The sequence below is a fragment of the Ovis aries genome, chromosome Y, assembly GCF_016772045.2.
Source record: "Ovis aries strain OAR_USU_Benz2616 breed Rambouillet chromosome Y, ARS-UI_Ramb_v3.0, whole genome shotgun sequence".
NCBI lineage: Eukaryota > Metazoa > Chordata > Mammalia > Artiodactyla > Bovidae > Ovis > Ovis aries.
Window position 1 is genome coordinate 7,580,118 of NC_082741.1, and position 26,591 is coordinate 7,606,708.

General features: G+C 39.6%; 1 protein-coding gene across 1 annotated transcript in view; it reads right to left on the reverse strand.

The window, feature by feature from the left end:
- Positions 1-26,591, reverse strand: part of LOC132659056 (U2 small nuclear ribonucleoprotein auxiliary factor 35 kDa subunit-related protein 2-like) — a 56,507-nt gene that overhangs the window by 19,995 nt on the left and 9,921 nt on the right. Inside the window, exons 3-8 of the mRNA XM_060408679.1 lie at positions 16,516-16,594; positions 13,277-13,385; positions 12,972-13,055; positions 9,041-9,079; positions 8,332-8,450; positions 1,771-1,984 (exon numbers count right to left, since the gene is read on the reverse strand). Of these exons, the coding sequence (XP_060264662.1) occupies positions 1,771-1,984; positions 8,332-8,450; positions 9,041-9,079; positions 12,972-13,055; positions 13,277-13,385; positions 16,516-16,594 (644 nt within the window). The remainder of the gene's footprint in view (positions 1-1,770; positions 1,985-8,331; positions 8,451-9,040; positions 9,080-12,971; positions 13,056-13,276; positions 13,386-16,515; positions 16,595-26,591) is intronic.

Here is a 26,591-nt window from a genome sequence, read left to right on the forward strand (position 1 = left end):
TAATAATAATGTTTACACTATACTGAAGTTTATTAAGAGTGGGTGCAAAAGCATTGTATCTAAAAAAAAACAAAAAAATGCACATACCTTAAAATACTTCATTGCTTAAAAAAAAGGCTATCATCTGCACCTTCAGCAAGTCAAAATCTTTCTGGATTATTAACATCAAAGGTCATTGATCAGGAAATCATAAGAAATACAATAAATGAAAAAGTTTGAAATCCCGCAAGAACTACAAAAATGCAGCTGCAAAAACAATGCCAGCAGATCTGCTCAATATAGAATTGCTATTTACCTTCAAATTCTAAAAAAACCTCAGTTTTATCTATGAATTGCAAAAGAAGTATGTGTGTAAAGTAGTCAGGGCTTCTGTGATGACTCAGTGGTAAAGAAACTGCCTGTAATGCAGATGTGGGTTCCAAAGGTCTGTGTAGTCAAAGCCAGGTTTTTCCAGTATTCATGTACGGAGGTACGAGTTGGACCATAAAGAAGGCTGAACACTAAAAACCTGATGCTTTTGAACTGTGGTGTTGGAGAAGACTCTTTAGAGTCCCTTGGACTACAAGGAGATCCAAAGGATATCAGTCCACCCAAAAGGAAATCAACTCTGAATGATCATTGGAAGGACTAATACTGAAGCTGAAGCTCTAATCTTTCAGCCACCTGATGAGAAGAGCTGACTCATTTGAAAAGACCCTGGTGCCAAGAAAGACTGACGGCAGGCAAAGGGGATGACAGAGGATGGTTGAATGGCATCACCGACTCAATGGACATGAGTATGAGCAAGCTTCTGGAGATGGTGATGGACAGGGAAGCCTGGAATGCTGTAGTCCATGTGGTGGCAAGGAGTCGAATATGACTGAGTAACTCAACAACAAAAGAAAAGTGAAGGTCTGGACCTCCCTGGTGGCTCAGTGGAAAAGTATCTACTTGCCAGTGCACGGCACTGATCCAGGTAGTTCTTGATCCTTGATCCAGGAAGATCCCACATGCCTCAGGGCAACTAAGGCTGTGTGCCACAACTACTGAGATAATAAGCTGCAACTACGGAGCCCATGCTCAAAAGGAGAAGCCACTGCAATGAGAAGCCCACACACTGCAACTGGAAGAGTAGTCCCTGCTCACCACAATTAGAGAAAACCCTGGATACAGTAACAAAGACCAGTACACCTTTTCCTGTCCCTGAAAAAGTAATCTTATGGTCTTTGGTAGTTCCAAAAAATATATACTATAATGTATACTTTGGGCAGAAAGTGCAAGCTGGAACCATCACTATAATACGACCAGAAAGCTGTGTTACAAGTATGGAGATACATTCCCTACTATATGTAGTCCATAAGCAAACTCTTAAGACAGCTATCTGTATAAGACCGTTATGGAGATACATTCCCTACTATATGTAGTCCATAAGCAAACTCTTAAGACAGCTATCTGTATAAGACCGTATGCAGAGAACTCAAAGGCTGGAAAAGATTTGGTCCATAATGGTACTGAATGGATGAAAAGATCTCTTTTCATCAAAAGCTTAGAACCTAGCACCATGTCAGTACTTATTTACAACTGCATGTAGCACCTCTACTTTATTGGCAACAAAGCTCAGTGGAGAGGAAAAGAGAAGGAATTAACGTTTCCTTGCAACGTGACACAGGACCTACAGCATGGCACACATCCCACCTATGTAAACAACTTATGCTCTCGCTTTCCAATCCCAGCCAGTACTTCAGAGGGAGGCAAACCAGTTCCTCCTCTAGACACACTGCTCGTGCCCACCTTAAACTGGATCACTTTCCCCACGTTCTTGAACTCAGGGAGCACATCATCATAAAAATCCAGGAACTGCTGGTAGATTTCTTCTTCACTGTACTCTAGGTTTGCATCAGGGTCGTAGTCATCCCTTCCACACTGCTCCATCCCAAACGTTGTAAACATGCTTTTAATAAGCAGCGTGGGACTTGATGTTGGGAAACTGTGTTTACGTGAACACCTGCACATGAAGGAAAAAGTTCAGTAGTCCAGTGGTGAGAAATTACACATAGAGAAACTTGATTTAAAACATAAGTTAAAGGCTCAAGCAACTTAGCTGTTTCAAGTGAACTGTAAGACAACATACGTCACTCAAACTTTGAATTTCAAAACAATGAAACTATTAAAGGCTGACCAATAAAGTGAATCTCATTGAAATGTAAAGGTGGGAACTATTTCCAAGTTTAAATGCCATTCACTTGCTTTTTACTCAAGTTCAGGAAGTCTGTTATGTAAAAGCATACAGTAAAAGATGGTCCACTTGCATGAAAGGTCACAGTGACAGTGTGACACAAACGTACCATATGAGACACTCAGGAGAAAGGTGAGATGGTTTTATACAATCTCCGATTAAACCAATGCTTACATAATAGTGTTGTTTAAGAGTTTCCAAGGAATATCCTAGTGGTCCAGTGATTAGGATTCTAAGTGGAGCAGTTCTGATCCCTGGCTGGTGACCTAAGACCCTCCATGCTGCATAACCAAAATGAAGTTTCCACTTAAGGGCTGTATAATGCCGATAATATTCATGATGCCAGCAGTCTTGCTGTTCACACTACTGGCTCAATCCAGGACAGGCAAAATGTAACTGAGAGGGTGGAAAGAGACTCAAGCAGCCATAAGAGAACCTCTCTCCTGGATGACACAGCAGACATAATGTAGCCATAAGATAACCTCATAAAACATAACCTTGATGTTTTTCCAATGTAGCCCTGATGCAGCAGGAGCAAGGTCTTTCATGGTGAAGCTCATATAGGCATACTGCACAAAGCAACCCGTGACCAAGGGACTATCACTTGCTGCAAATGCACAGTGCTGCAAGTGAGCTCAACTGTTATAGAACCTTTCTGATGTCCATGCACAGTGATACAAATGAGTTCAACTGTTACATGACAGTGCAAAGTCACTGCTTACAGTACATGGGGTGAAAAGGAGTGAAGCGCGGATTAAGTATGCTTGACTTGCACCAACTTGTTAGTTTCCCCATGATGATATATTTCAATCTTACTGTATGCAAAAAGCTTCTTTAAAGGGTTTACTTTTCCATCTGATCCTTCACTAGAACAATCATATCTTTATTTCCCTCACTTTGTAAAGAAATGACCTCACACCCAGAGAAGCTCAGTTGAGAAATGATCAAGATCTGACCTACCTTATAGTCTAGTATGGGTTTGTTATATGGCATAATATATACATATACACACACACACAGACATACACATGCAAGGATACTTTCTGCAATTAATACTGGATCAAGGCTGAATGGACTCAACTATACTTCAATAATCCATAAAATATGACCTTTATTATATAATCTGGTTTCATGTCCTAAGATAAAATGAGGAAAACTTCTTTTAGCTCAGTCAGTTCAGTCACTCAGTTATGTTCGACTTTTTGCGACCCCATGAATCGCAGCACGCCAGGCCTCCTTGTTTATCACCAACTCCCGGAGTTCACTCAGACTCACGTCCATCGAGTCAGTGATGCCATCCAGCCATCTCCTCCTCTGTCGTCCCCTTTTCCTCCTGCGCCCAATCCCTCCCAGCATCAGAGTTTTTTCCAATGAGTCAACTCTTCGCATAAGGTGGCCAAAGGACTGGAGTTTCAGCTTTAGCGTCATTCCCTCCAAAGAAATCCCAGGGCTGATTTCCCTCAGAATGGACTGGCTGGATCTCCTTGCAGTCCAAGGGACTCTCAAGCGTCTTCTCCAACACCACAGTTCAAAAGCATCAAATTTTCAGCGCTCAGCTTTCTTCACAGTCCAACTCTCACATCCATACACGACCACTGAAAAAACCATAGCCTTCACTAGACTAAGACCTTGGTTGGCAAAGTAATATCTCCGCTTTTGAATATGCTATCTATGTTTGTCATAACTTTCCTTCCAAGGAGTAAGCGTCTTTTAATTTCATGGCTGCAGTCACCATCTGCAGTGATTTTGGAGCCCAAAAAAATAAAGTCTGACACTGTTTCCCCATCTATTTCCCATGAAGTGATGGGATGAGATGCCATGAACTTTGTTTTCTGAATGTTGAGCTTTAAGCCAACTTCTTCACTCTCCTCAAGGCTTTTTAGTTCCTCTTCACTTTCTGCCATAAGGGTGGTGTCATCTGCATATCTGAGGTTACTGATATTTCTCCTGGCAATCTTGATTCCAGCTTGTGTTTCTTCTCGCCCAGGGTTTCTCATGATGTACTCTGCATATAAGTTAAATAAGCAGGGTGACAATATACAGCCTTGACATACTCCTTTTCCTATGTGGAACCAGCCTGTTGTTCCATGTCCAGTTCTAACTGTTGCTTCCTGACCTGCAGATAGGTTTCTCAAGAGGCAGGTCAGGTGGTCTGGTATTTCCATCTCTTTCAGAATTTTCCACAGTTTATCGTGATCTACACAGTCAAGGCTTTGGCACAGTCAATAAAAGAGAAATAGATGTTTTTCTGGAACTCTTGCTGTTTCGATGATCCAGCAGATGTTGGCAATTTGAGTTCTGTTTCCTCTGCCTTTTCTAAAACCAGCTTGAACATCTGGAAATTCATGGTTCACGTATTGCTGAAGCCTGGCTTGGAGAATTTTAAGCATTACTTTACTAGCGTGTGAGATGAGGTTTCAACTATTAAAAAATAATATATTCTAGTTAAAAACTGGTCAGCTGTAGATGCCAGCAGTTCGAGTGAGAACAGTGAGTTGCTTCATGGATTCAGTATTTTAAGGTGAAAAGGTATACAGAGATTATACATTAATGTACCTACCAACACAATAAATATGCCCATATTTATCATGCATACCTCTGAAATGTTGAATGTTATTCTCCAAATGACCTCCTAGATTATTCAGCTTGTAGTCTGATATACTCCAAAGTAGCTACTAACAGAATTCAAAGGATTTACCTCAGCTGACATTGTTAACTCTAAATTGAAATATTATTGGTTTAAATAAATATAGCAGTAAACAAGGACCTTAATTAACAAATTTAGAATTCTGTTCACAGGTTGTAACTCAGCTCTAGCTCCCTGGGTGTCAAATATGCATCTATGAATTTTGGAACCCAGTCAAGTCACTAGGTTTGGGGAAAATTCCCACTGAACCAGGAAGCATCCATACAAGCTTGAGTATATTAAAAAATGAAGTTAGGTAAGAGAAGGCAACCCTCTGTGAATCCCAAAAGCACTTTAAAAGCACACTGTCCTAACAAGTGAACCATCACTGGAGTCCCAAGGATAATTTTAATTTTAAAAACTTATGTATTTTGGCCATATTGCATCTCTGTTGCTGCATGAGCTTTTCTCTAGTTGCTACTGGAGGCACTAGCTGTGGTGCACTGGCTTCTGATTGCTGGCTTCTCTCATTGTAAAGCGTGGGCTGCAGAGTGCACATGTTTAGTTTCCCTGCAGCATGTGGGATCTTCCTAGACCAGGGGTCAAATTGCTGTCCCCTGCACTGCAAGGCAGATTCTTAACCACTGAACCACCTGGGAAGCCCTCAAGGATAACTTTAAACAACGAAGGAAATATTAGTGATAGAATAAAAACAAGGGGTGAGGCAGCTAAAAACTTGAAAGGGAACTTCAACTTTGGTTCAACTTCCCATACAAATGTGTCTCAGCTGTCTATCAAAAATAATCCACTAAATATTTTTTTGAGGTTTAGTATATTAAACCAATGAATTACTTTTTTTAAATGAGATTAAACCTACAGTTAGTTGCATTCTAACAGTTACAAAAAGGAGTAAAATCCTTCATCTTAGTTTCTGATTCCTCAAAGGGACTCTTTCACTGCTTACCAGTCTTTATGAATACCTTCATAAATACTATCAGCAAATATAATCCCAACTATAGAATATAAAAGCAGTTAAATATTCTATATGAATGGTTCTCAGTCCCAGACACTTTAAAATATCCAAGACTTACACATAATTTGAGATGACCCTGAAGAACATGCTTTTAAAAAGTTTTTCAATGCCACATGGCAATTAAGTCTATGTGACACAACCAAGTGTAGCCTCTGCTCATAGTAACTACAGAAAGCCTGTGAAAGCAGCAACAAATAAAAGACCCAGTGCAGCCAAAAATAAAAATTTTTTTAAAAAAGGTTTTTCAGATGATCCTCATGTAATTCACCATTCAGGATTATTATTTTTAGAAACGTTTAAAGGTGAAGACAAGTTTAGGTGAAAAATAAAAGAAAAACCTTTTTTGAAGGAAAAAACACATCAAGGATAATATTATGAATAAATATATAAAAGAATGAGAGTTTCATGAATTTGTCTATTCATTTTTGTTTTGGGATTAATAGAATGTTACGAGATGGCACTAGTGGTAAAGAACTGCCAATGCAGCAGATGAGGGTTCAATCCCCGGGTCTATGAGATCCCCTGCAGTAGGGCAAGGCAAACCACTTCAGTCTTCTTGCCTGACAATCCCATGGACAGAGGAGCCTGATGGGCTCACAAACCAGATACAACTTGGTGACTAAACTAAAAACAACAAAGATGATGATGAGATCTTTTCCTCATGAAAGTGAAGTCACTCAGTCATATGTGACTCTCTGCAACCCCTTGGACTGTAGCCCCCCAGTCTCCTCCATCCATAGAATTTTCCAGGCAATCCACTAGAGTGGGTTGCCATTTCCTTCTCCAGGGTATCTTCCTGACCCAGGGATCAAACTCAGGTTTTCTGCATTGCAGGCAGACCTTTACCATCTGAGCCACCAGGGAATCCTCTCCCCAGTATATTATATATCACAACACACACACACACCAAAAAAAAAAAAAAAAAAACCCACATATTGTAATTATACTCCTCAGTATATAAACTAAAATAGTTAATTTACTGAATTATTTACTACAAATATATGTATTATTCTATTAATGTCCCCTTACCTGTTGTTTTAATAACTCTTGGTCAACCAGAATCTTAATACAGTAAGTGGATAATTCTGGAAATAACAACTTGTAAGTTTTACATTGTGTGCTGTTCTGAGCAATGTAATGAAATACTATGCTATCTTGTGCTATTCTGTCAGGAACTCCATCCAATGACAACAACCTGCTGTCAGTATCAACATCAAACCACCATCACAGTTTAAGGATCACCAACGCAGATGATTTTCCTTATGACAACATCATAAGAAGGCTAACTGAAGCGTAAGACATTCACCTCACTTCTTTTCATCATGTTACAATGGTTTCATATTATTATTGTTATTAATACTACTCTATTTTAGTATTATTAGCGTACCAGCACAGAAGCCCAATTATTAGTATTACTAACATTAATAAGTATAGTTACTAAGTTAGTAGTAATACTCTTACTGTGCCTATTTTAAAAATTGTCTTTGTTATAGGTATGTATGTGTAGGAAAAAATGGTATACAGTGAGTTTGGTGACTCAGGCATGAAGGGTGCTTGAAACACATTCCTGATAGACAGGGGTGAATTACTGTATCTACTTTGGGCTGTTTATTGATATGAGTCAAATCATAAAAATCACAAGGACATGGAATACAAATGTTCAAATATTTGTTAAATGGTTGAAGAGATCAACACTTAGATTTCCACATGCTCTGACTCAGAAACACTGACCCCAAAGAAATATGGAACAAGAATGGCTCAGAGAACAATGGGAACATTGATCATAATGAAAATATAACCAGACACTGACTGCTTGACCTGTGCTTGCGCTCTTCTCTGTACTTTCCATGTAGTCACTCACATCAGCCTCATAACCCCCTTGTAAGAGTGATGCTATTTTTAATCTGTTTTATAGATAAGGAAACTAAGGCACAGAAAGCTTAATTTCCCCAAAATGACAATCACTGAAGCTAGTTTTTGAACCCAGAGCTCTATTCCTGAGGCTGACTATAATAAGAGTTGTTAATGAGTCTACTCTATGTCTATTTACTCTAATTTTGTCCTGCACACTCATTTAAAGCAAAGCAGATTTTAAAAGCCCACTTTGTAGAAGTGATTTCCACTGGAAAAACAAAGGCAGGATTCTACGGTTCCTTGAAAGAGTACAAATGTTCTATATTGCCCTTTATGTGTCCATATGGACAAATGGAAGCACAGGGTAGAAAACAAAAAAAGATCTTTTTAAGGGATGGGAGGAAGGTAAAGGAAGCATCATCTGAGAAGTAGGTTAAGTCTAACAAACAGTAGCATACAGTGAACTGGAAAAGCACCAAGAAAAAAACAGACGCCCTATGATTTATAATTTAAACTAAAGATGTGTCTGTCCCAAAAGAGAATTCAAGAACTTCAATGTTTTGACCCTCTTTAATTCTGACACAATAACACAAATTTATTTACCTATCTCCAAATCTGCAAGCTCCTGTTTTACTGTAGAATGGACAATTAGCTCGATCTTTCTCCATTATCCGTATTTCCACAGGTGGTTCTGGGTTATGCCATGTGGCACCACTTTCCAACTGTTGAAAATAACCATGACTTTATTGGTGGTTTTAAAAATCCATCAGAATTAAGGATTTAAAGTGTACCTAAAATATTTTGTTTAAAAATAAAAGAATTTCTATAAGAATATACATTTAAGTTGTACCACACAACTGACACTCTACAAACAACTATCATGAGACAGGGGCTATGTGTCTCTCATGGCTCTTTGGCACTGTTCAACATCAGGTACTGCCCTGACTACCAGGAGCTGTCATCTAGGTTTCCCTTCTGTCCATCCATTCTGAAAAGGGTCTAAGAACTTCTTCAGGGAACCACCCCTTTGATTTACTCTGATTCAAATTAAAGCATCCATTTGGGGGTAAAAACGTATGAGGCTGGCTACACATACTTTAAGGACTATAAACAAGTCCAGTCCACGGGGGTGATTTTTGCTTTTGTTCATCAGCTCATTTTTGTTGTTGTATGTATCACAGAGCCTCAGATGTGAATCCCACATTCAGACAGGATCTAAGAAACTTAACCACAAAATTAACATTACTGGGAGTATTGTTTTTAAAGAAGTGTTCTTTGGTCTCAAAATTTTAATGAAAGTTTAAAAAAATACCTCATTTTCAGCCTGTTTCAGCATCTTCTGCACAGCTTCCTACAAATGCAAACATGGGATGAATAAAAATCTGAAAATCCAGTAAGTCACAACTAGTTTCTGTGTAAATTAAGATTTAAAAAACCCTACACATGCAAGCCTTCAGGTTCCTATTTGTCTTCTACAGCACAGATCTTCTGAAAAGCTTTCAAAAGAATATAGGTGGAAATTTTTACATAAATAGAAAAAGGAATAAAGCATTATAGAAGTACATTTAAAATACCTCTATACATTTCAGAAACAATAGTTAGTATGTTTACTCATACACACTACATACTAGTTTTTAACATGAGGTATCTGAGTATTATAAAATACAATGCTAGACACTGCATCATAACATTTGATAAAAGCTAAAACTATTACATGAAAAGTAGCACTGCAGATGTATGAGAGACTTCAAACTTTTTAATAAGGAAAAGTAAGTTCTCCAAAACTTTAATAAATTTCTACGTAACTGACATCTGAATATATTTTAATCACATTAGACTTCTCTAATTACATAAACGAAATATGCAAAATAATTACATAACAGACATAATAAATCTAGATGGCATTTAACAGTCCTCTATGCTTGACAGGAAATTGTGTCTCAGCTAGTAAGGAATCCACCTGCAATGTGAGAGACTTGGGTTTGATACCTGGGTTAAGAAGATTCACTGAAGAAGGGAAAGGCTACCCACTCCAGTATTCTGGCCTGGAGAATTTCATGGACTGTATAGTCCATGGGGTCGCACAGAGTCAGACACAACTGAGTGACTTTCACTTTCATTTGGGTTTCCCTGGTGGCTCACAGTGTAAAGCATCTGCCTGCAATGTGGGAGACCTGGGTTCGATCCCTAGGTCGGGAAGATCTCCTAGAGAAGGAAATGGCAACCCACTCCGGTATTCTTACCTGGAGAATCCCACAGATGGAGCAGCCTTGCAGGGTACAGTCCACCGGGCCACAAAAAGTCAGACATGACTGAGCAACTTCACGTCTTCCCTTTATGCTTGACCAGAACATTTGTTGACCCTCTAAATATCCTAACTCAGTAACTGATGTTGCCATTTTCTTTGCTTACTCATTAAAACTCCTGACAGCATTACTTAGACTCTCACTTTGCCTTCCACACAACTCCCCTGAGATACCCCAGATTTGTGTACTTATCTTTGTAAAGCACAATCCTCATACTGGACATGTGTGCTCAATCATATCAGACTCCGTGGGACCCCATGGACTGTAGCATGCCAGACTCCTCCTGTCCATGTGATTTCCCAAGCAAGAATACTGGAGTGGGTTGCCATGTCCTCCTCCAGGGGATCTTCCTGCCCAAGGATAAATGCCCGGGTCTCGCACATTGACACCCTGGTTCTTTGTCACTGAACTACAAGGAAGAGCCTCATACAAATCACAAATACATCATATCCTACTTGAAACAGCAGCCTTATCTTGACTACTCTTTTTGGTCACTGTTCCCCACCCTCAATTCTTTAAATAAAAATGATGAACAATTTACTAAACGTTAAGACAATAAATTTCCATTATACTAACATGAAGTCCAAACTCCTTCGAATCCAGGAGGCTTTAAATGATCTGACACTGTCTAGCCCTCTGACCTGCTGCCTTCCTCTGCCACTCTGTCCTTTGGTCTCTGGGATTTAAAGACCATCACCTCCATTCAACTCCATACTCGAGTCCTTCTCTAACCCGAAACCTTTCCCCCTGAGATCTTTGCACCCAAAAAACAGCTGAAACCACTGGCTTCTCAAGAGAAATTTTCCATGATGATTTATCTAAGTATACCATTATTCCCAACACTCTATCACATCATCTTGTTTTATTTCTTTGCAAATTCTGCAAATTCTCTTTCTCAGTAACATATATAGCTCCCCTATCTCGCAAAGTAACAGCAGGGACTTAATCTTTTTCACTTTGTTTTCCTCTCATTTTATCCTTTTCATTTCACTTTATCTTTTCACTTTCCTGTTACCATCAACAAGATGACTGTCAACAAGACAACTGTCCAGCATGTAGTAGAATGTATTTCTTAAATCTTCTTAAAATCTATAGTCTGTCCTCTGTATCTCCAGGTTCCACAGTTCAAAATATTTTAGAAAAACCCTACAAATTTCCAAAAAGCAAAACCTGATTGTGCCATGTACTGGCACCTATTTTTGTACCGTTTACACTATACTGGGTATTATAAAAATCTAAAGATGACTTGAAGTATTAGGGATGACTATACTATATGCTTTCTGCTTAATGTCTTCTATACTTCCTTAAAAAAGAAAAAAATCCATTTAAAAAAGCCATAACTTTTGTCTGAACCCTGGACAGCTCAAGTGAAAAATGCTCTACAGTTAAAATGAGAATGGATTCTTCTCTATAAACAAATTAAAAAGCTCCAAACATCTTGTCCCCTGAAAATCCAGTGTGTTATACCTCATATCCACTCCAAAAAGTAGTACTCAAGTGGTTAAAATTTGCACTGGAATTAATGGCCTGAGACACAAAAAAACAAAGGTTGTAAAGACTAGTTCTACCCCATTATGACCCAGACACAAGCAAACCCATTTTTCCCACTAAAAGATGGTTAAAACTCAATTTTATGTAATTCAGGATTAGAAATACAACAGAAAAAAAATCTACTTAATTCATTCAAGCAAAGTTGGGCTGTGAATTTTTCAAATATAGCATTAAGGACAGGAAGTCAAATGTATTAAATCAATTGCTTGAGCTACACATTAATCAAGCAAAGATTTAATAACAGTAACAAAAAATCTACTAACTCTTAAATATTCAATAACTGCTTTCTTAAAATTAAATACTTCTTGGTGGCAGGACATAAGGAATGAAATAAACATGACAAACATATAAAATGTCTTTAAAATGAGTCAACACACGTGACAGAACCTGAGAATCACATCATTCACTGCAAAGATACAAAGGCTGTCTGCTTCTATGTAAAATTTCATTAGAGCACAGTCACAGCTATATGTTTATACTCTGCCATGGCTGCTTTATAACACATGTAATGGGCTGCACACACTGAAACTTTTACTACTTCTCTTCTAAACAAAAAGTTTCTGGCCATTATAAACTGTGTTTCACACTGGGTAAAGTTGAAGAAAAACATTAAGATAGTCTTAACTGCTACTGCATGAACATAAAGAAAAACATTTTAAGGAAGCTCTCTAGTGTGTGTCTGTACAAATAAATAAATAAATAAATATGTATGTGTGTGTATATATATATATACACAAACATATATATATATATATATATATATATATATATATACACACATATATATATATGACTTTTAAACAGCAAACAAGAACTTCCCTCGTGTTCCATTTCTTAGGAATTTGCTTCACAATGCAGAGAACATCCATCCCTGGTCCAGAAAAATCCCACATGCCATAGGGCAACTAAGCCTGCAACCCGTAACTATGAGCCCAGGCCTTACACTGCAAGTGCTGAAACTTGTGTGCTAGAGAGACAGACTGACCACCGCCACAGATACTGAGGCCTTGTAACCTACTACAGATGGGGCTCTGCAATTAGAGAAGACAATCAAGAACAGCCCCTCCACACCACAACTAGACAGAGCACAAGCTCAGCAATGAAGACCCAATGCACCTAAAAATAAGTAAACCAAAAATAAATAAATAAATAAAAAACAAAACCTCCAAGCCCTCACATGGCTTACACCTTCAAATCCATCATATTTATGTTAAATTAACATTTATGTTAAATTGCTTCAGTTGTGTCCAACTCTTTGCAGCCCTACGAACTATAGCTTGCCAGGCTCCTCTGTCCATGGGATTCTCCAGCAAAAATACTGGAGTAGGGTGCTATTTCTTCCTCCAGGGATCTTCCATGTAATTATCCTCTAATGACAGGAATCACCTCTTCTCTTTTCCCCTGTTGTTTCTGTTCCTCCTCTTCTCTCTCTCTTCTCTGACGTTCTTCCCATTTTTCCTTTAAGTTTGTCTTTAAAGAGAAAAGAGAGATCTAATTTTAAAAACCTTTAACACACAGGAAAAGTAAATTTTAAAAATTAAGTATATATTAGTCAAACAAAGAATCCAGCTTTTTAAAGGTTCTTCTACTGTTATTCTTGTTCAAGACATGTATTTGTTAATGTGAAAAAGTCTTTAATTAGAAGTTACTTTAACTGTTTAGCTAGCTGATTAATTTGACTAAAAGCATACCTCTTGTTCTTCCTCCTGTTTTCTAGCTGTCTCTTCCTTTTCTTTCTTTATTCTGAATTCCTCTTGTGCCTTCTGCTCCCTTAATAACCATTCATCATGTAAGTTTTGCCTATTGATATAATTATGTAATCAAAAGAACTGGCATCATTCTACAAATACACACACATTTACATTGCATATATTATAGCAAATAAGACATTTGGGGGATGATTAAAATGTAATGAAAGATTAATTTTATATAAAACCTAGAGCAAGTGCCAGTAAAGCAAATAACAAGATTCAAACTAAGACTTAGGCTTTCACACTGAGAAGGTATAATCCTTCAACTTCTATGCATTTTTAGAGTGGCAACTGGAGGACTGCAGAACTAGTAAACCTGCTAATTCCCATAAACTTATGTGTTAAGTTGAAACAGCTAAGAGACTCTTGAGTTTTTGTCCCTAGGCTCCTAAATGACTAAAAGAAAAAAAATAAGTCAGACACCAAGCCAGATACTGGATATCAAATTATGAAAATGGCATGAAAATAAAATTGTAACTAATGTTGTAAACCAAACGGAGATCAATGATAAATGAGAAAAGTATATGTCATACATATAAGATAGAAGATTAACATCCTTGGTTAGTAATCATTTTTCCTACAATAAATAAATGAATAAAATTTCTATTTTTATTGTGAATCTCAAAATTATCCAAGCCAGACTTCAGTAATACGTGAACCGTGAACTTCCAGATATTCAAGCTGGTTTTAGAAAAGGCAGAGGAACCAGAGATCAAATTGCCAACATCTGCTGAACCACTGAAAAAGCAAGAGAGTTCCAGAAAAACATGTTTCTACTTTATTGACTATGCCAAAACCTTTGACTTTGTGGATCACAATAAACTGTGGAAAATTCTGAAGGAGATGGAAATATCAGACCACCTGAGCTGCCTCTTGAGAAACCTATATGCGGTCAGGAAGCGACAGTTATAACTGGACATGAACAACAGACTGGTTCCAAATAGGAAAAGGAGTATGTCACCCCTATATATTATTTAACTTATATGCAGAATACATCATGAGAAACACTGGGCTAGATGAAGCACAAGCTGGAATCAAAATTACTGGAAGAAATATCAATAACCTCAGATATTCAGGTGACACCACCCTTATGGTAGAATGTGAAGAACTAAAGAGTCTCGATGAAAGTGAAAAAGGAGAGTGAAGAAGCTGGCTTAAAGCTCAACATTCAGAAAACGAAGATAATGGCATCCAGTCCCATCAATTCATGGCAAATAGATGGGGTAACAGTGGGAACAATATCAGACATTATTTTCGGGGGCTCCAAAATAACTGCAGATGGTGACTGCAGCCATGAAATTAAAAGACACTTACTTCTTGGAAAAAAAGTTATGACCAACCTAGATAGCATATTCAAAAGCAGACACACTACTTTCGCAACAAAGGTCCATCTAGTCAAGGCTATGGGTTTTCCAGTGGTCATCTATGGATATGAGAGTCGGACTATAAAGGAAGCTGAGTGCTGAAGAATTGATGCTTCTGGACTGTGGTGTTGGAGAAGACTCTTGAGAGTCCCTTGGACTGTAAGGAGATCCAACCAGTCCATCCTAAAGCAGATAGTCCTGGGTGTTCATTGGAAGGACTGATGCTGAAGCTGAAACTCCAAAACTCTGGCCACGTGATATGAAGAACTGACTCACTGGAAAAGACCCTGATGCTGGAAAAGATTGAAGGCAAGAGAAAAAGGGGACCACAGAGGATGAGATGGTTGGATGGCATCACCGACTCAATGGACATGAGTTTGAGCAAGCTCCAAGAGTTGGTGATGGACAGGGAGGCCTGGCGTGCTGCAGTTCATGGAGTGGCAAAGAGCTGGACACGACTGAGAGACTTAACTGAACTGAACTGAACTGAACTAAACATATGGGGAAAATGGGCACTTTTTTTTCAATGCTGGAGAAACTACTAACACAGAGCCCCTTTTTCTCCAGTTATGTATACATATTGTTTGATCACAGGCATTTCTAGGCATTTTCCTAGGAAATAATAAAGAAATTATGAAAATTATATAAGCATAGATGCTACCTTAAAGGTCTGTATAACAATAAAAGGGTAATCTTTTTAAGGTACTATGATCTTAATGTACATCAGTAGAGAACAATACACAGGTAAAGTATGCTATACCTATACAATGAACAGCATGTTGGTTTTAAAATGGGTGGATTAGACTTCTGATTGATACTGAAAGATATGTATTACATAACAAGCAAAATATGTAAAGATATGTGTAAATATCTTTGTACTCAGACATTTGCATTCAACTTTTTGTAACAAAGGGTCTCTATGAGTATGAGGTTATTTATTGATGCCATTTCACTTCTTATCTTCTTGTTTGAATTAGTTGTTCTTCTGCATAGAAAATGAATCAACAAAAGCAGTGAAAAATACTTTGCTTAAAAATTTTTTATACAGGTTTCATGAGAGGGAGTTTCAAAAGGGAGGGGATATATGTATACCTATAGGTGATTCATGTTGAGGTTTGAAAGAAAACAGCAGAATTCTGTAAAGCAATTATCCTTCAATAAAAAATAATTTTTAAAAGTAAAAAAATGTTACACAGGTTTTAAAAATACCATATATTATTTAAAGATACCATATACATTACACAGAAAGACATGATTATTATTAATTTGTAACTAAATAAGAAAACCCCATTAGGAGAAAATATGTCCTACGTTAGTAATTTAAATAAGCAATAAACACATTAAAAACATTTAATGAAACTAATTATATAATAAGTCTTTCATTTAACAGATGAGGAAAATGGAACAAAAAGATTAAATCCAATATATAAATAAATGCAAAGAATCACCTGTAGGACTCTGCATTAGACTTCACAACCTATGTCACACTGACAATTGAAACAAAGGCAAGTTCTCACCTTTAAAATGATTTCTGTTGGCTTGCCCTTATATTTACGTTTTTGAAAAAATAATGTGGCGTATCTTCCCTTCTCTGAAAACTAGAACTCCAGACTTTATTCGTGCAGAAGTCTTAAATTTATAGCAAAATTAAGGGGAAAATACAGAATTCCCTCTCATACGCCCTTTACTCCATAAATGTATATCATCCTATCAGAGATGTATATATTTTTATAAAGAAAAATCTGTATTAATAAAGTCTTTATCATTTCAAGTAAAATAACTGAATACACTTCAAGTTTTTAAATCAGTGCTGACCTCTCTAACTCCAACAGCTTCTCTTCGTTTAACTGTTTTTCAATAATAGCAGGATCCTCCTCTTCCTTTTGTGACAGTCCTGAAGGAATTTAAATGTTTATTAAACTGAATATGAATAATAATATGGTCAATGATGCAGGAAAATCTTTAAACATGAAAATTTTTAATGTTTACAATAATGGCATACACCAGTCTTTCTAAACTTGCTAATAATAAAGGCTTTAGAGAGCAAAGTTTTGGACAACTGAAGCATCAGAAAATTAATGTAAATAGTGGCTAACACACTGTATTTTTTTTTTACTCCGTGGCTCAGAATACTCAAAAAGGTGCTGGGAAAATGGGATGGAACACAGACATTCACAAAAGAAAGCAACTAAAATATTCAGAAATCATTTTTTAAACACTCACTACAAAAACGTATTTAGATAAACAACCAAAAGCACTGGAAGAAGTTATTAGGCACAGGATGTTTATATTATCGTAATGCCATGAAATTAAAAGACGCTTACTCCTTGGAAGGAAAGTTATGACAAACATAGACAGCATATGCAAAAGCAGAGACATTACTTTGCCAACAAAGGCTATGGTTTTTCAAGTGGTCATGTATGGATATGAGAGTTGGACTGTGAAGAAAGCTGAGCACCAAAGAATTCATGCTTTTGAACTATGGTGTTGGAGAAGACTTTTGAGAGTCCCTCGGACTGCAAGGAGATCCAACCAGTCTATTCTAAAGGAAATCAGTCCTGGTTGCTCACTGGAAGGACTGATGCTAAAGCTGAAACTCCAGGACTTTGGCCACCTCATGCGAAATGTTGACTCATTGGAAAAGACCCTGATGCTGGGAGGGATCTGGAGGCAGGAGGAGAAGGGGACGACAGAAGATGAGATGGCTGGACGGCATCACCGACTCGATGGACATGAGTTTGAGTGAACTCCAGGAGTTGGTGATGGACAGGGAGGCCTGGCATGCTGCGATTGATGGGATCGCGAAGAGTTGGACACGACTGAGCGACTGAACTGAACTAATACCATCTTATATCATCCCAGGGACAAGTATTTAACTTAAAGGGGAAAAATGTACTGTTACATTGGCGCAATGTAACAAGCAACACCTCTGTGTTACACATGAATTTACAAAGAGATATAAGTATCTAGATCACAGGATTTCATCTGTAGCTCCCCTCTTCTGCTTGCTCATTCATATCTCACACAGCAACTAAAAAGTAGTTAAGTCCAGAGTCTCATGTAAGTATCTGCAAATTTAAGAATGTTGCATGCCATTCCAATAAACAATGAATGTTGCTCACCGTCTAATCAGTGGCTAGTGCAGCTGCCCCCACAGTCAACCTACTGTGTACCCTCGATAATTAAGGTCCATATCTAAGGGAAAATTTCAATGAGCCCTGCTAACCAAAAGCTGTCACTTATACAAAGTTCATGCAGTGAAAAAAGACAACAATATTTTAGTTGACAACTGAAGAACGTCACTGGCCACCTGCTTCTACGAGGATTGCATCACTACCCACTGCAATGACTGACTTTCAACACCCATGGAAAAGACTTTAGGATGCAAAGCAGAGATAACAGGTATGGTTTTTCTAGTAGTCACATAACAATGTGAGAGTTGGACCACAAAAAGCTGAGCAATGAGAAACTGATGCTTTTGATCTGCGGAGCTGGATTAGACTATTGAGAACATTTCACTGGCGTGTCAGACCTAAAGGAAATCAACTGAGAATATCCATTGGAAGGACTGGTGCTGAAGATAAATCTCCAATACTTTGGCCTCCAGATGGGAAAGAGCTGACTCACTGGAAAAGACCCTGATGCTGGTAAAGACTGAAGGTAAAAGGGCCGGAAAAGGATGAAATGGTTAGATGGAAACAACACCTTTATGGACGTAAGTTTCAGCACAACCTGGGAGACAGCAAAGGATAGGGCAGCCTAGTATATGGCACTCCATGGGATCACAGTCAGACACAACTTACTGACTAAATGAAACAAATGTTGTGGGGACAAGGGTGAGTGAACAAGTTTTCAGATGGCTAGATGTTTTCAGGAGAAGTTTTTATGAGCCCAGTTCTTCTGTCTTCTCATATCTAAAGACCAGAATCTGGGGATTCCCTGGTAGTTCAGACAGTAAAGAATCTGTCTGCAATGCAGAAGACCCAGGTTCCATCTCTGGCTCAGGAAGTGCCACTGAAGAAGGAAATGGAAACCCACTCCAGTATCCTTGCCTGGAGAATTCACAGACAGCAGAGCCTGGAAGGCTACAGTCCATGGGGTGACAAACAGTCAGACATGACTGAGTCTAACATTTTCACTTTTCACTGTCCAATGGGGAGAACACAAAGGATCTGGCCTAATCTTTTAAGGAGAGTATTATATATCCAGTATCTCAAGAGAATCTTAGAACTAATTTATAGATTGAGAGTGAGGCCAAGAAATATTATCCGAACAGTGGAAGAATGATCCTGAGGGCATTTTATAAATTATGGGAGCTGCCCTTTCATCACAAACCCAAAGTGTTAGGCCAGAAGGATTTAACTGTATCAAAGAAGGCTCTTCAGTGAAAAGATTCTGCTAAAGCAACAGCACAACCTGAACACAGTTTCTTCAGAGCCCAATTTCTTGCATCTTGTCATACTGAAGAGGCAAAGTAAAAATTTTACATAACATCCTGCTCGTTCTGCCTCTATAACTCAGCTTGCTCCTTGTTAAGTCTGGATCATGTAGGTCACACAGTGTCAGAAAATGGGGACTTCATAGGGAATACTAGAAATTGGAGCTTATCTCACTCAGCCTTGTCCTGTTCTTTGCAATTGTCCAGCCCCTGCAAAGCTGCTTAATCATGTCTATGCAGGTCAGACATCCCCCTCCTCATCTTGATAGCTGTTCCCGTGCATGCAAAACCCCTTAGTTAAACCAGCCTATTAACAGCTAGTGTTGCCCACCATAGTCTGTCTATAAAAACTCTATAACACCTTTGTTCAGGGCTCAGAGCTTACAGTGTTAACTACTCTGGACCAACCAGCATAATAAACCTGAGTTCTTCAACTCTCTGTGCGTGGTGCTTGGGTTTCTTGATTACTGGTTTCTGCAACAATATCTAATGAGTATCTGTTCCTCATGACTAGTTGTAAACTTCTATCAAAATGGATGTCCCCTTCACTAAAGTCATATACCCTCCCTCTGTAGAGCAGTTCCGTGGAGAGATCTTCTGAGAGAGTGTCTCCCAGAGTACAGTACTTATTTGCCCCAAATAAGACTGAACTCATTGCTGTCCTACTGTCTTTCTTTCCCCAGTTGATGTTCCAAATTCTTGAATATTCCCAAACACAGAAAAGCACTAAAATGATTAACTTTAGACATCTGCTTTCATAAATTTTTTAAATTTAGACATCTACTTCTTTGCAACCCTGTGGACTACACATGGACTACCAGTCCATGGAATTCTCGAGGCCAGAATACTGGAGTGGGTAGCCATTCCCTACTCCAGGGAAATCTTCCCAACCCAAGGATCAAACCCAGGTATCCCACATTGAAGGCGGATTCTTTACCAGCTGAGCCATCAGGGAAGCCCAAGAATATTGGAGTGGGTAGCCTATCCCTTCTCCAGTGGATCTTCCAGACTCAAAGATCAAACCCAGGTATCCCGCATTGAAGGTGGATTCTTTACCAGCTGAGCCAACAGGGAAGCCCAAGAATACTGGAGTGGGTAGCTTAACCCTTCTCCAGTGGATCTTCCCAGCCCAGGGATCAAACTGGAGTCTCCTGTATTGCAGACAAATTCTTTACCAGCTGAGCTACCAAGGAAGAGCTCCTATAATTAAAAACAACATTTTGAATTTAAACTGTATTTTTCTTTCTTCCCAGAGAAAACGCTACATATTCTGTACTCTTCCTTAACTCACTTTCTTCAACGAGATCTAAGATATTGTATTCTAGGTTACAATCCTCAGTAAGGTCCTCCGATAAAACTTAACTGCAAACTTTTAGGTCATATGCTTTCTTCACTTGACGTATCTAAGTTAGTTATGGCTAAGTCACAAGGTACAAGTCATTTAATGCATATTCCTCTCCAGTTATAAATCTATGATACCAAACAAGTCATGTACTTCTGAAATACAATGGTGGGACAGGTACAAGTTCCACATTCCAGTTACAAAAGAGAAGTTAGAGGTAACAGTTCAGTTCAGTCACTCAGTCATGTCCAACTCTGCAATCCCATGGATTACACCACAAAAGGCTTCCCTGTTTATCATCAACTCCCAGACTCTGATCAAACTCAAGTCTATTGAGATGGTGGTGCTATCCAACTATCTCATCCTCTGTCATCCACTTATCCTCCTGCCTTTAATGTTGCCCAGCATCAGGGTCTTTTCCAGTGAGTCAGTTCACATCAGGTGGCCAAAGTATTGGAGTTTCAGCTTCAGTATCAGTCTTTCCAATGAATATTCAGGACTGATTTCCTTTAGGATTGATTGGTTTGATCTCCTTGCAGTCAAAGTGACTCTCAAGAGTCTTCTCCAACACCACAGTTCAAAAGCATGACTTCTTTGGTGCTCAGTTTTCTTTATGGTACAACTCTCACATACATACATGACTATTGGAAAAAGACGGACTATTGTCAGGAAAGTAACGTCTCTGCTTTTTCATATGCTGTCTAGGCTGGTCACAGCTTTTCTTCCAAGGAGTAAGCATCTTTTATTCTCATAACTGCACTCACCATCTGCAGTGATCTTGGAGCCCCCAAAAATAAAGTCTCTCACTGTTTCCATTCTTTCCCTATCTGCCATGAACTGACTGGACCAGATGCCATGATCTTCATTTTCTGAATGTTGACCTTTAAGCTAACTTTTTCACTCTCCTCTTTCATTTTCATCAAGAGGCTGTTTAGTTCCTCTTCACTTTCTGCCATAGGTGTGATATCACCTGCATATCTGAGGTTATTGATATTTCTCCTGTCCATCTTGACTTCAGTTTGTGTTTCATAAAGCCCAGCGTTTCTCATGATGTATTCTGCATATAAGTTAAATAAGCAGGGTGACAATATACAGCCTTGATGCACTCCTTTCCCAATTTTGAACAGTCCATTGTTCCATGTCCAGCTCTGTTTAGATTTCTCATGAGGCAGGTAAGGCGGTCTGGTATCCCCATATCTTTAAGAATTTTGCAGTTTGCTGTGATCTAAAGAGACAAAGGTTTTGGCGTAGTCAATAAAGCAGAAATAGATGTTTTTCTGGAACTCTCCTGCTTTTTCTACGATCCAACGGATGTTGGCAATTCGATCTCTGGTTCCTCTGCCTTTTCTAAATCCAGCTTCAGTGGCTGGAAGTTCTTGGTTCACATACTGTTGAAGCCTGGCTTGGAAAATTTTAACCATTACTTTGCTAGCACATGAGATGAGTGCAACTGGGTCGTAATTTGAACATTCTTTGGTACCGCCTTTCTCCTTTCTTAGGAATGAAAACTGACCTCTTCCAGTCCTGTGGCTGCTGCTGAGTTTTCCAAATTTGTTGGCATATTGAATACAGCACTTTAACAGCATCTTCTTTTAGGACTTGAAATAGCTCAGCTGGAATTCTATCACCTCCATTAACTCTGTTCGTAGTGATGCTTCCTAAGGCCCCCTTGACTTCACATTCCAGGATGTATGGTTCTAGGTGAGTGATCACACCATTGTGATTATCTGGGTTGTAAACATCTTTTCTGTATAGTTCTTCTGTGTATTGTTGCCACCTCTTCTTAGTATCCTCTGCTTCTGTTAGGTCCATAAGATTTGTGCCCTTAATTGTGCCCATCTATGCATGAAATGTTCCCTTGGTATCTCTCACTTTCCTGAAGAGATCTCTAGAGATCTCTTTCCCATTCTATTGTTTTTCTCTATTTCTTTGTATTGACCCACTGAGGAAGACTTTCTTATCTCTCCCTGCTATCTTCTGGAACTCTGCATTCAGATGGTTATATCCTTCTTTTTTTCCTTTGCCTTTAGCTTCTTTTCTTTTCTCAGATATTTGTAAGGCCTCCTCAGACAATCATTTTGCCTTTTTCTTCTTTCTTGGGGATGGTCTTGATCACTGCCTCCTCTACAATATCATGAACCTCTGTCCATAGTTTTTCAGGCACTGTCTATCAGATCTAACCCCTTGAATCTATCTGTTGCTTCCACTTGATAATTGTAAGGAGTTTGATTTAGGTAATACTTGAATGGTCCAGTGGTTTTCCCTACTTTTCAATTTAAGTCTGAATTCTGAAATAAGGAATTCATGATCTGAGCCACAGCCAGCTTCTGGTCTTATTTTTTCTAACTGTATAAAGTTTCTCCACTTTCAGCTGCAAAGAATATAATCAATCTGATTTTGATATTGACCATCTGGGGACATCCATGTGTACGATCGTTCCTTTTTGTGGGAAAAGGGTGTCTTCTATGACTGGTGCTTTGCCAAAACTCTATTAGCCTTTGCTTGCTTCATCTTTTACTCCAAGGCCAAACTTGCCAGTTACTCCAAGTATCTCTTGACTTCCTATTTTTGCATTCCAGTCTCCTGTGATGAAAAGGACATCTTTTTTTGTGTGTTAGTTCTAGAAAGTCTTGCAGGTCATCATAGAACTGTTCAGCTTGTTTGTCATTAGCGGGTGGGGCACAGACTGTGATTGGGTTACTGTGATACCAAATGGTTTGCCTTGGAAATAGAGATCATTCAGTCATTTTTGAGACTGCACCCAAGTACTGCATTTCAGACTCTCTTGTTGACTATGAGGGCTAACTCACTTCTTAACAAGTCTGTAACAAACCGAAAATTTTTCAGGCCCAGATTCCTCACAGTGAAGGCACATGGCTCTTGATGACCCTATCTCCATGACTTTGCCTGGTACAGCTCTTATTAAAGCTCTTGGATTTGCTATCTTACGTCTTCTGGGATGAAATCATATATGTGTGTACTGGTTTGGGCTTAAGGGTCCACCACCATGAATTTGTGTACTACTGCCTTAGCAGGATCTCTTTGCTAAACAGCCTTCTTTGATACAGTTATATCCTTCACACCTTACACACTGGGTTTGTGATCAAAGGGCCACTCCCATAATAAACAAAATGCCCTCAGGTTCATTATTCCACTGTTTCAGAGAATAGTTCCTGGTTTTAGTCTAGACTTAATCTCCCATTTTTTGATGAATAGCTCTTGGATTTTGGAGGCATCTCAGTTGAGATGCTGGGGGCAAAATAATCTCATAATATTACATCACCTCTTTTGTGATCTCTCAATTGTCCCAGACAATAGGGCCTTGTTTATGATGGTTGACCAGTCCCACAACCTTCTTCATGAACAGTTTCAAGCTACTGCTCAGATGGTGATTCACACCAATCTTCTTATCAATGCCAGCCAAACTCTCAGGTTCCCTCTCAAACACATTTTATTTCTTTTAATATGGTTAGGCTGAGAACTTTCAAATTTTAACTGATGATTTCTTTTTGAATAACAATTCCACCAAATCCCATCAAATCATTTCTCTTTTTTAAAGGATACGAGGCCACCATCACTGCACTACAAAAGATGCCAGAAAAAAAAGAAACTTACAGGCAATATCACTGATTAACACAGATGCAAAAATCCTCAACAAAATTCTAGCAGAGAGAATTTGACAACACCATCAAAGAACCATACACCACAACCAAGTGAGATTTACCCCAGGGATGTAAGAACCTTCAATATATGCAAATCAATCAATGTGATACACCACACAAATAAATTAAAGAATAAAACCCAGAAGACCAGCTCAATAGATGCAGAAAAAACTTTGGACATAATCCTACTTCCATTCATGACAGAAACTCTCCAGAAAGTAGGCACAGAAAGAACCTATGCCAACATAATAAAAAGAGATGTACAACAAACCCACAGCAAACATTACTCTCAACTGAGAAAAAGTGAAAGCATTTTCTCTAAGATCAGGAATAAGAGGTATATGCAAGATGACAGTGAGAGAAGGCACAGAGTCCATGTCTCCCCATGTCTAGGATGTCTTCCAGGTGCTGGTGGGGGACCTCCTGAGGACAGGCTGATGGGTGGAGCCCCAGAGGAAACCAGGTACCAGACAGAAGAGTGTGGAGAAAGCTCAACACCTAGGGACCATCAATTGAGGGTCTGTTGTAGAGGAAAGGAGTTTTGATGCCTTTGTGCTGGGAGCAGCAGTACCTGCTCCATCAGGAAGGGGAGGGATCTATGAGGAGATAGAAAGATCCACTAGGGAACCCCCTGGGGTTCTGCCTTCACTTGATCCTGGGGAGTTTTCTGGGCCCCAGGGCCCCTGGGCCTCGGCTCTCTGGGGCCTCTCCTCTCTGGGGCCTCTCCTCCCTCCGATGAAGTCTTCTTCCCTCTGGCGCACCCTAGCTCTTCAGGGATCCCTCTGAAAGGGCCTTGTGGATAAGAGAGGGAGGGAAGGCTCCTGTTGGCATAGAAAGAGACCAGCTGGGCTTTAGGAGGCACCTGAACAAGGCACTGCCTACTGTCCCCTTCTTAATCCCCACTTGGCCCTGGGGATCGTCCTAAGGTGCCCAGGCCAAGCCCTCCATCCTTAAGGAACATTTCCTACCTTTGGAACCCCCTCCACCCTCCAAGGCACCCAACTAAGCCCCACTCCCTGCTCCTCCCTCCAAGTTGAGGCCTCTGTCATCCCAGAGCCTGCTTCTAACCTCCAGGGTTCTGCTACACTCTCTCATTTCCTCCTCCCTCCAGGGTCCACATCCTATACATGGCCCCTCACGCCTCCATGGGCTCTGACCGCTGGACCTGGCTCTCTGGGATTCAGGAGACCCCTCTACCTTCTCTTCTCCTTCCAAGGGCCCCTTCTACCCTCCAGCAACTCCCCTTGCCCTCCTCTGTCCTCCAGAGCCACCTCCAAGGGCACCTCAGCCTATGCAGGTGCTACAGATGCAAGACGGAGGGGAGACAGAGCAAGGCTGTCCAGGGAGGAGTTCCTCCAGGTGTGGAGGAGCAGGGAATCCTTCTGGTGTTCTTCCATCCAGGGCCCAAGGGAGCTTCCTGGGGGCCTGGCTTTATCCTCATACCCCCAAGCCGGAGACACTGCAGAGACCCTCTTAGCTAGGTGGAACACGGCTCACCCCCACCCCCACCCAGGACCCTCTCTGAAGGCTTGGGTCCTGGGTCAGAAACCCACCCCTACCTAAACACTCCTAGCACCTATGTCATTCCCCACCTAAATCCCACCCTTTACAGCCTAATTTTTTCAGCCTTTTGGTGTTTGGGGTTTCTTTCAGAGTTTTTACTACTGGTGGAGTTCCATTTTCCCTCCAGAAGTTGCTTCATACATAGTCTTACTTTTTGTACTATTTCTGTTAGTTTTCTAAAAGTATTCAATTATTTTTAAATCTTCATTATTATTCTGCTCCCTGGTAAACAATCTGCCTGCAATGCAGGAGACCCCAGTTCGAACCCTGGGATGGGAAGATCCCTGGAGAAGGGATTGGCTACCCATTCCAATATTCCTGGCCTTCCTTGGTAGCTCAGCTGGTAAAGAATCCACATTCAATGCGGGAGACCTGAGTTCAATCCTTGGGTTGGGAAGATCCCCCAGAGAATACCCACTCCAGTGTTCTGACCTGGAGAATTCCATGGTATAGTTCATTCAGTCACAAAGAGTCAGACACAATTGAGCAACTTTCACTCATTTTTATTTTTAATAAATATATATATATATATATTTTTTTCCTCTCTCTTTGCTGTTAAGTCTGGTGTTACCTTTCAAGGGTTGTTATCTTTTACTCATTTATTATAGTTGTTCTGCCTTTTTTTTTTTTTCCCCTGTATCTTCAATGTTCTCTCTTTTTTTTTTTCTTTTTCTGCATCCCATGGCTCGTAGGATCTGGCTTCACATGCTATAGACCTGGCCCAAGCCCCTGAGGTATGAGCGCTGAGTCTGAAATGCTGGAAAACAAAAACCCTCAGACCTCAAGGAATATTAATTGAAGTGAGCTCTCCCATAAGTCCACGTCTGAACACCAAGACCCAGCTCTAACCACTGCTGGAAACCTCAGGCCAAACAACTAGTAAGAC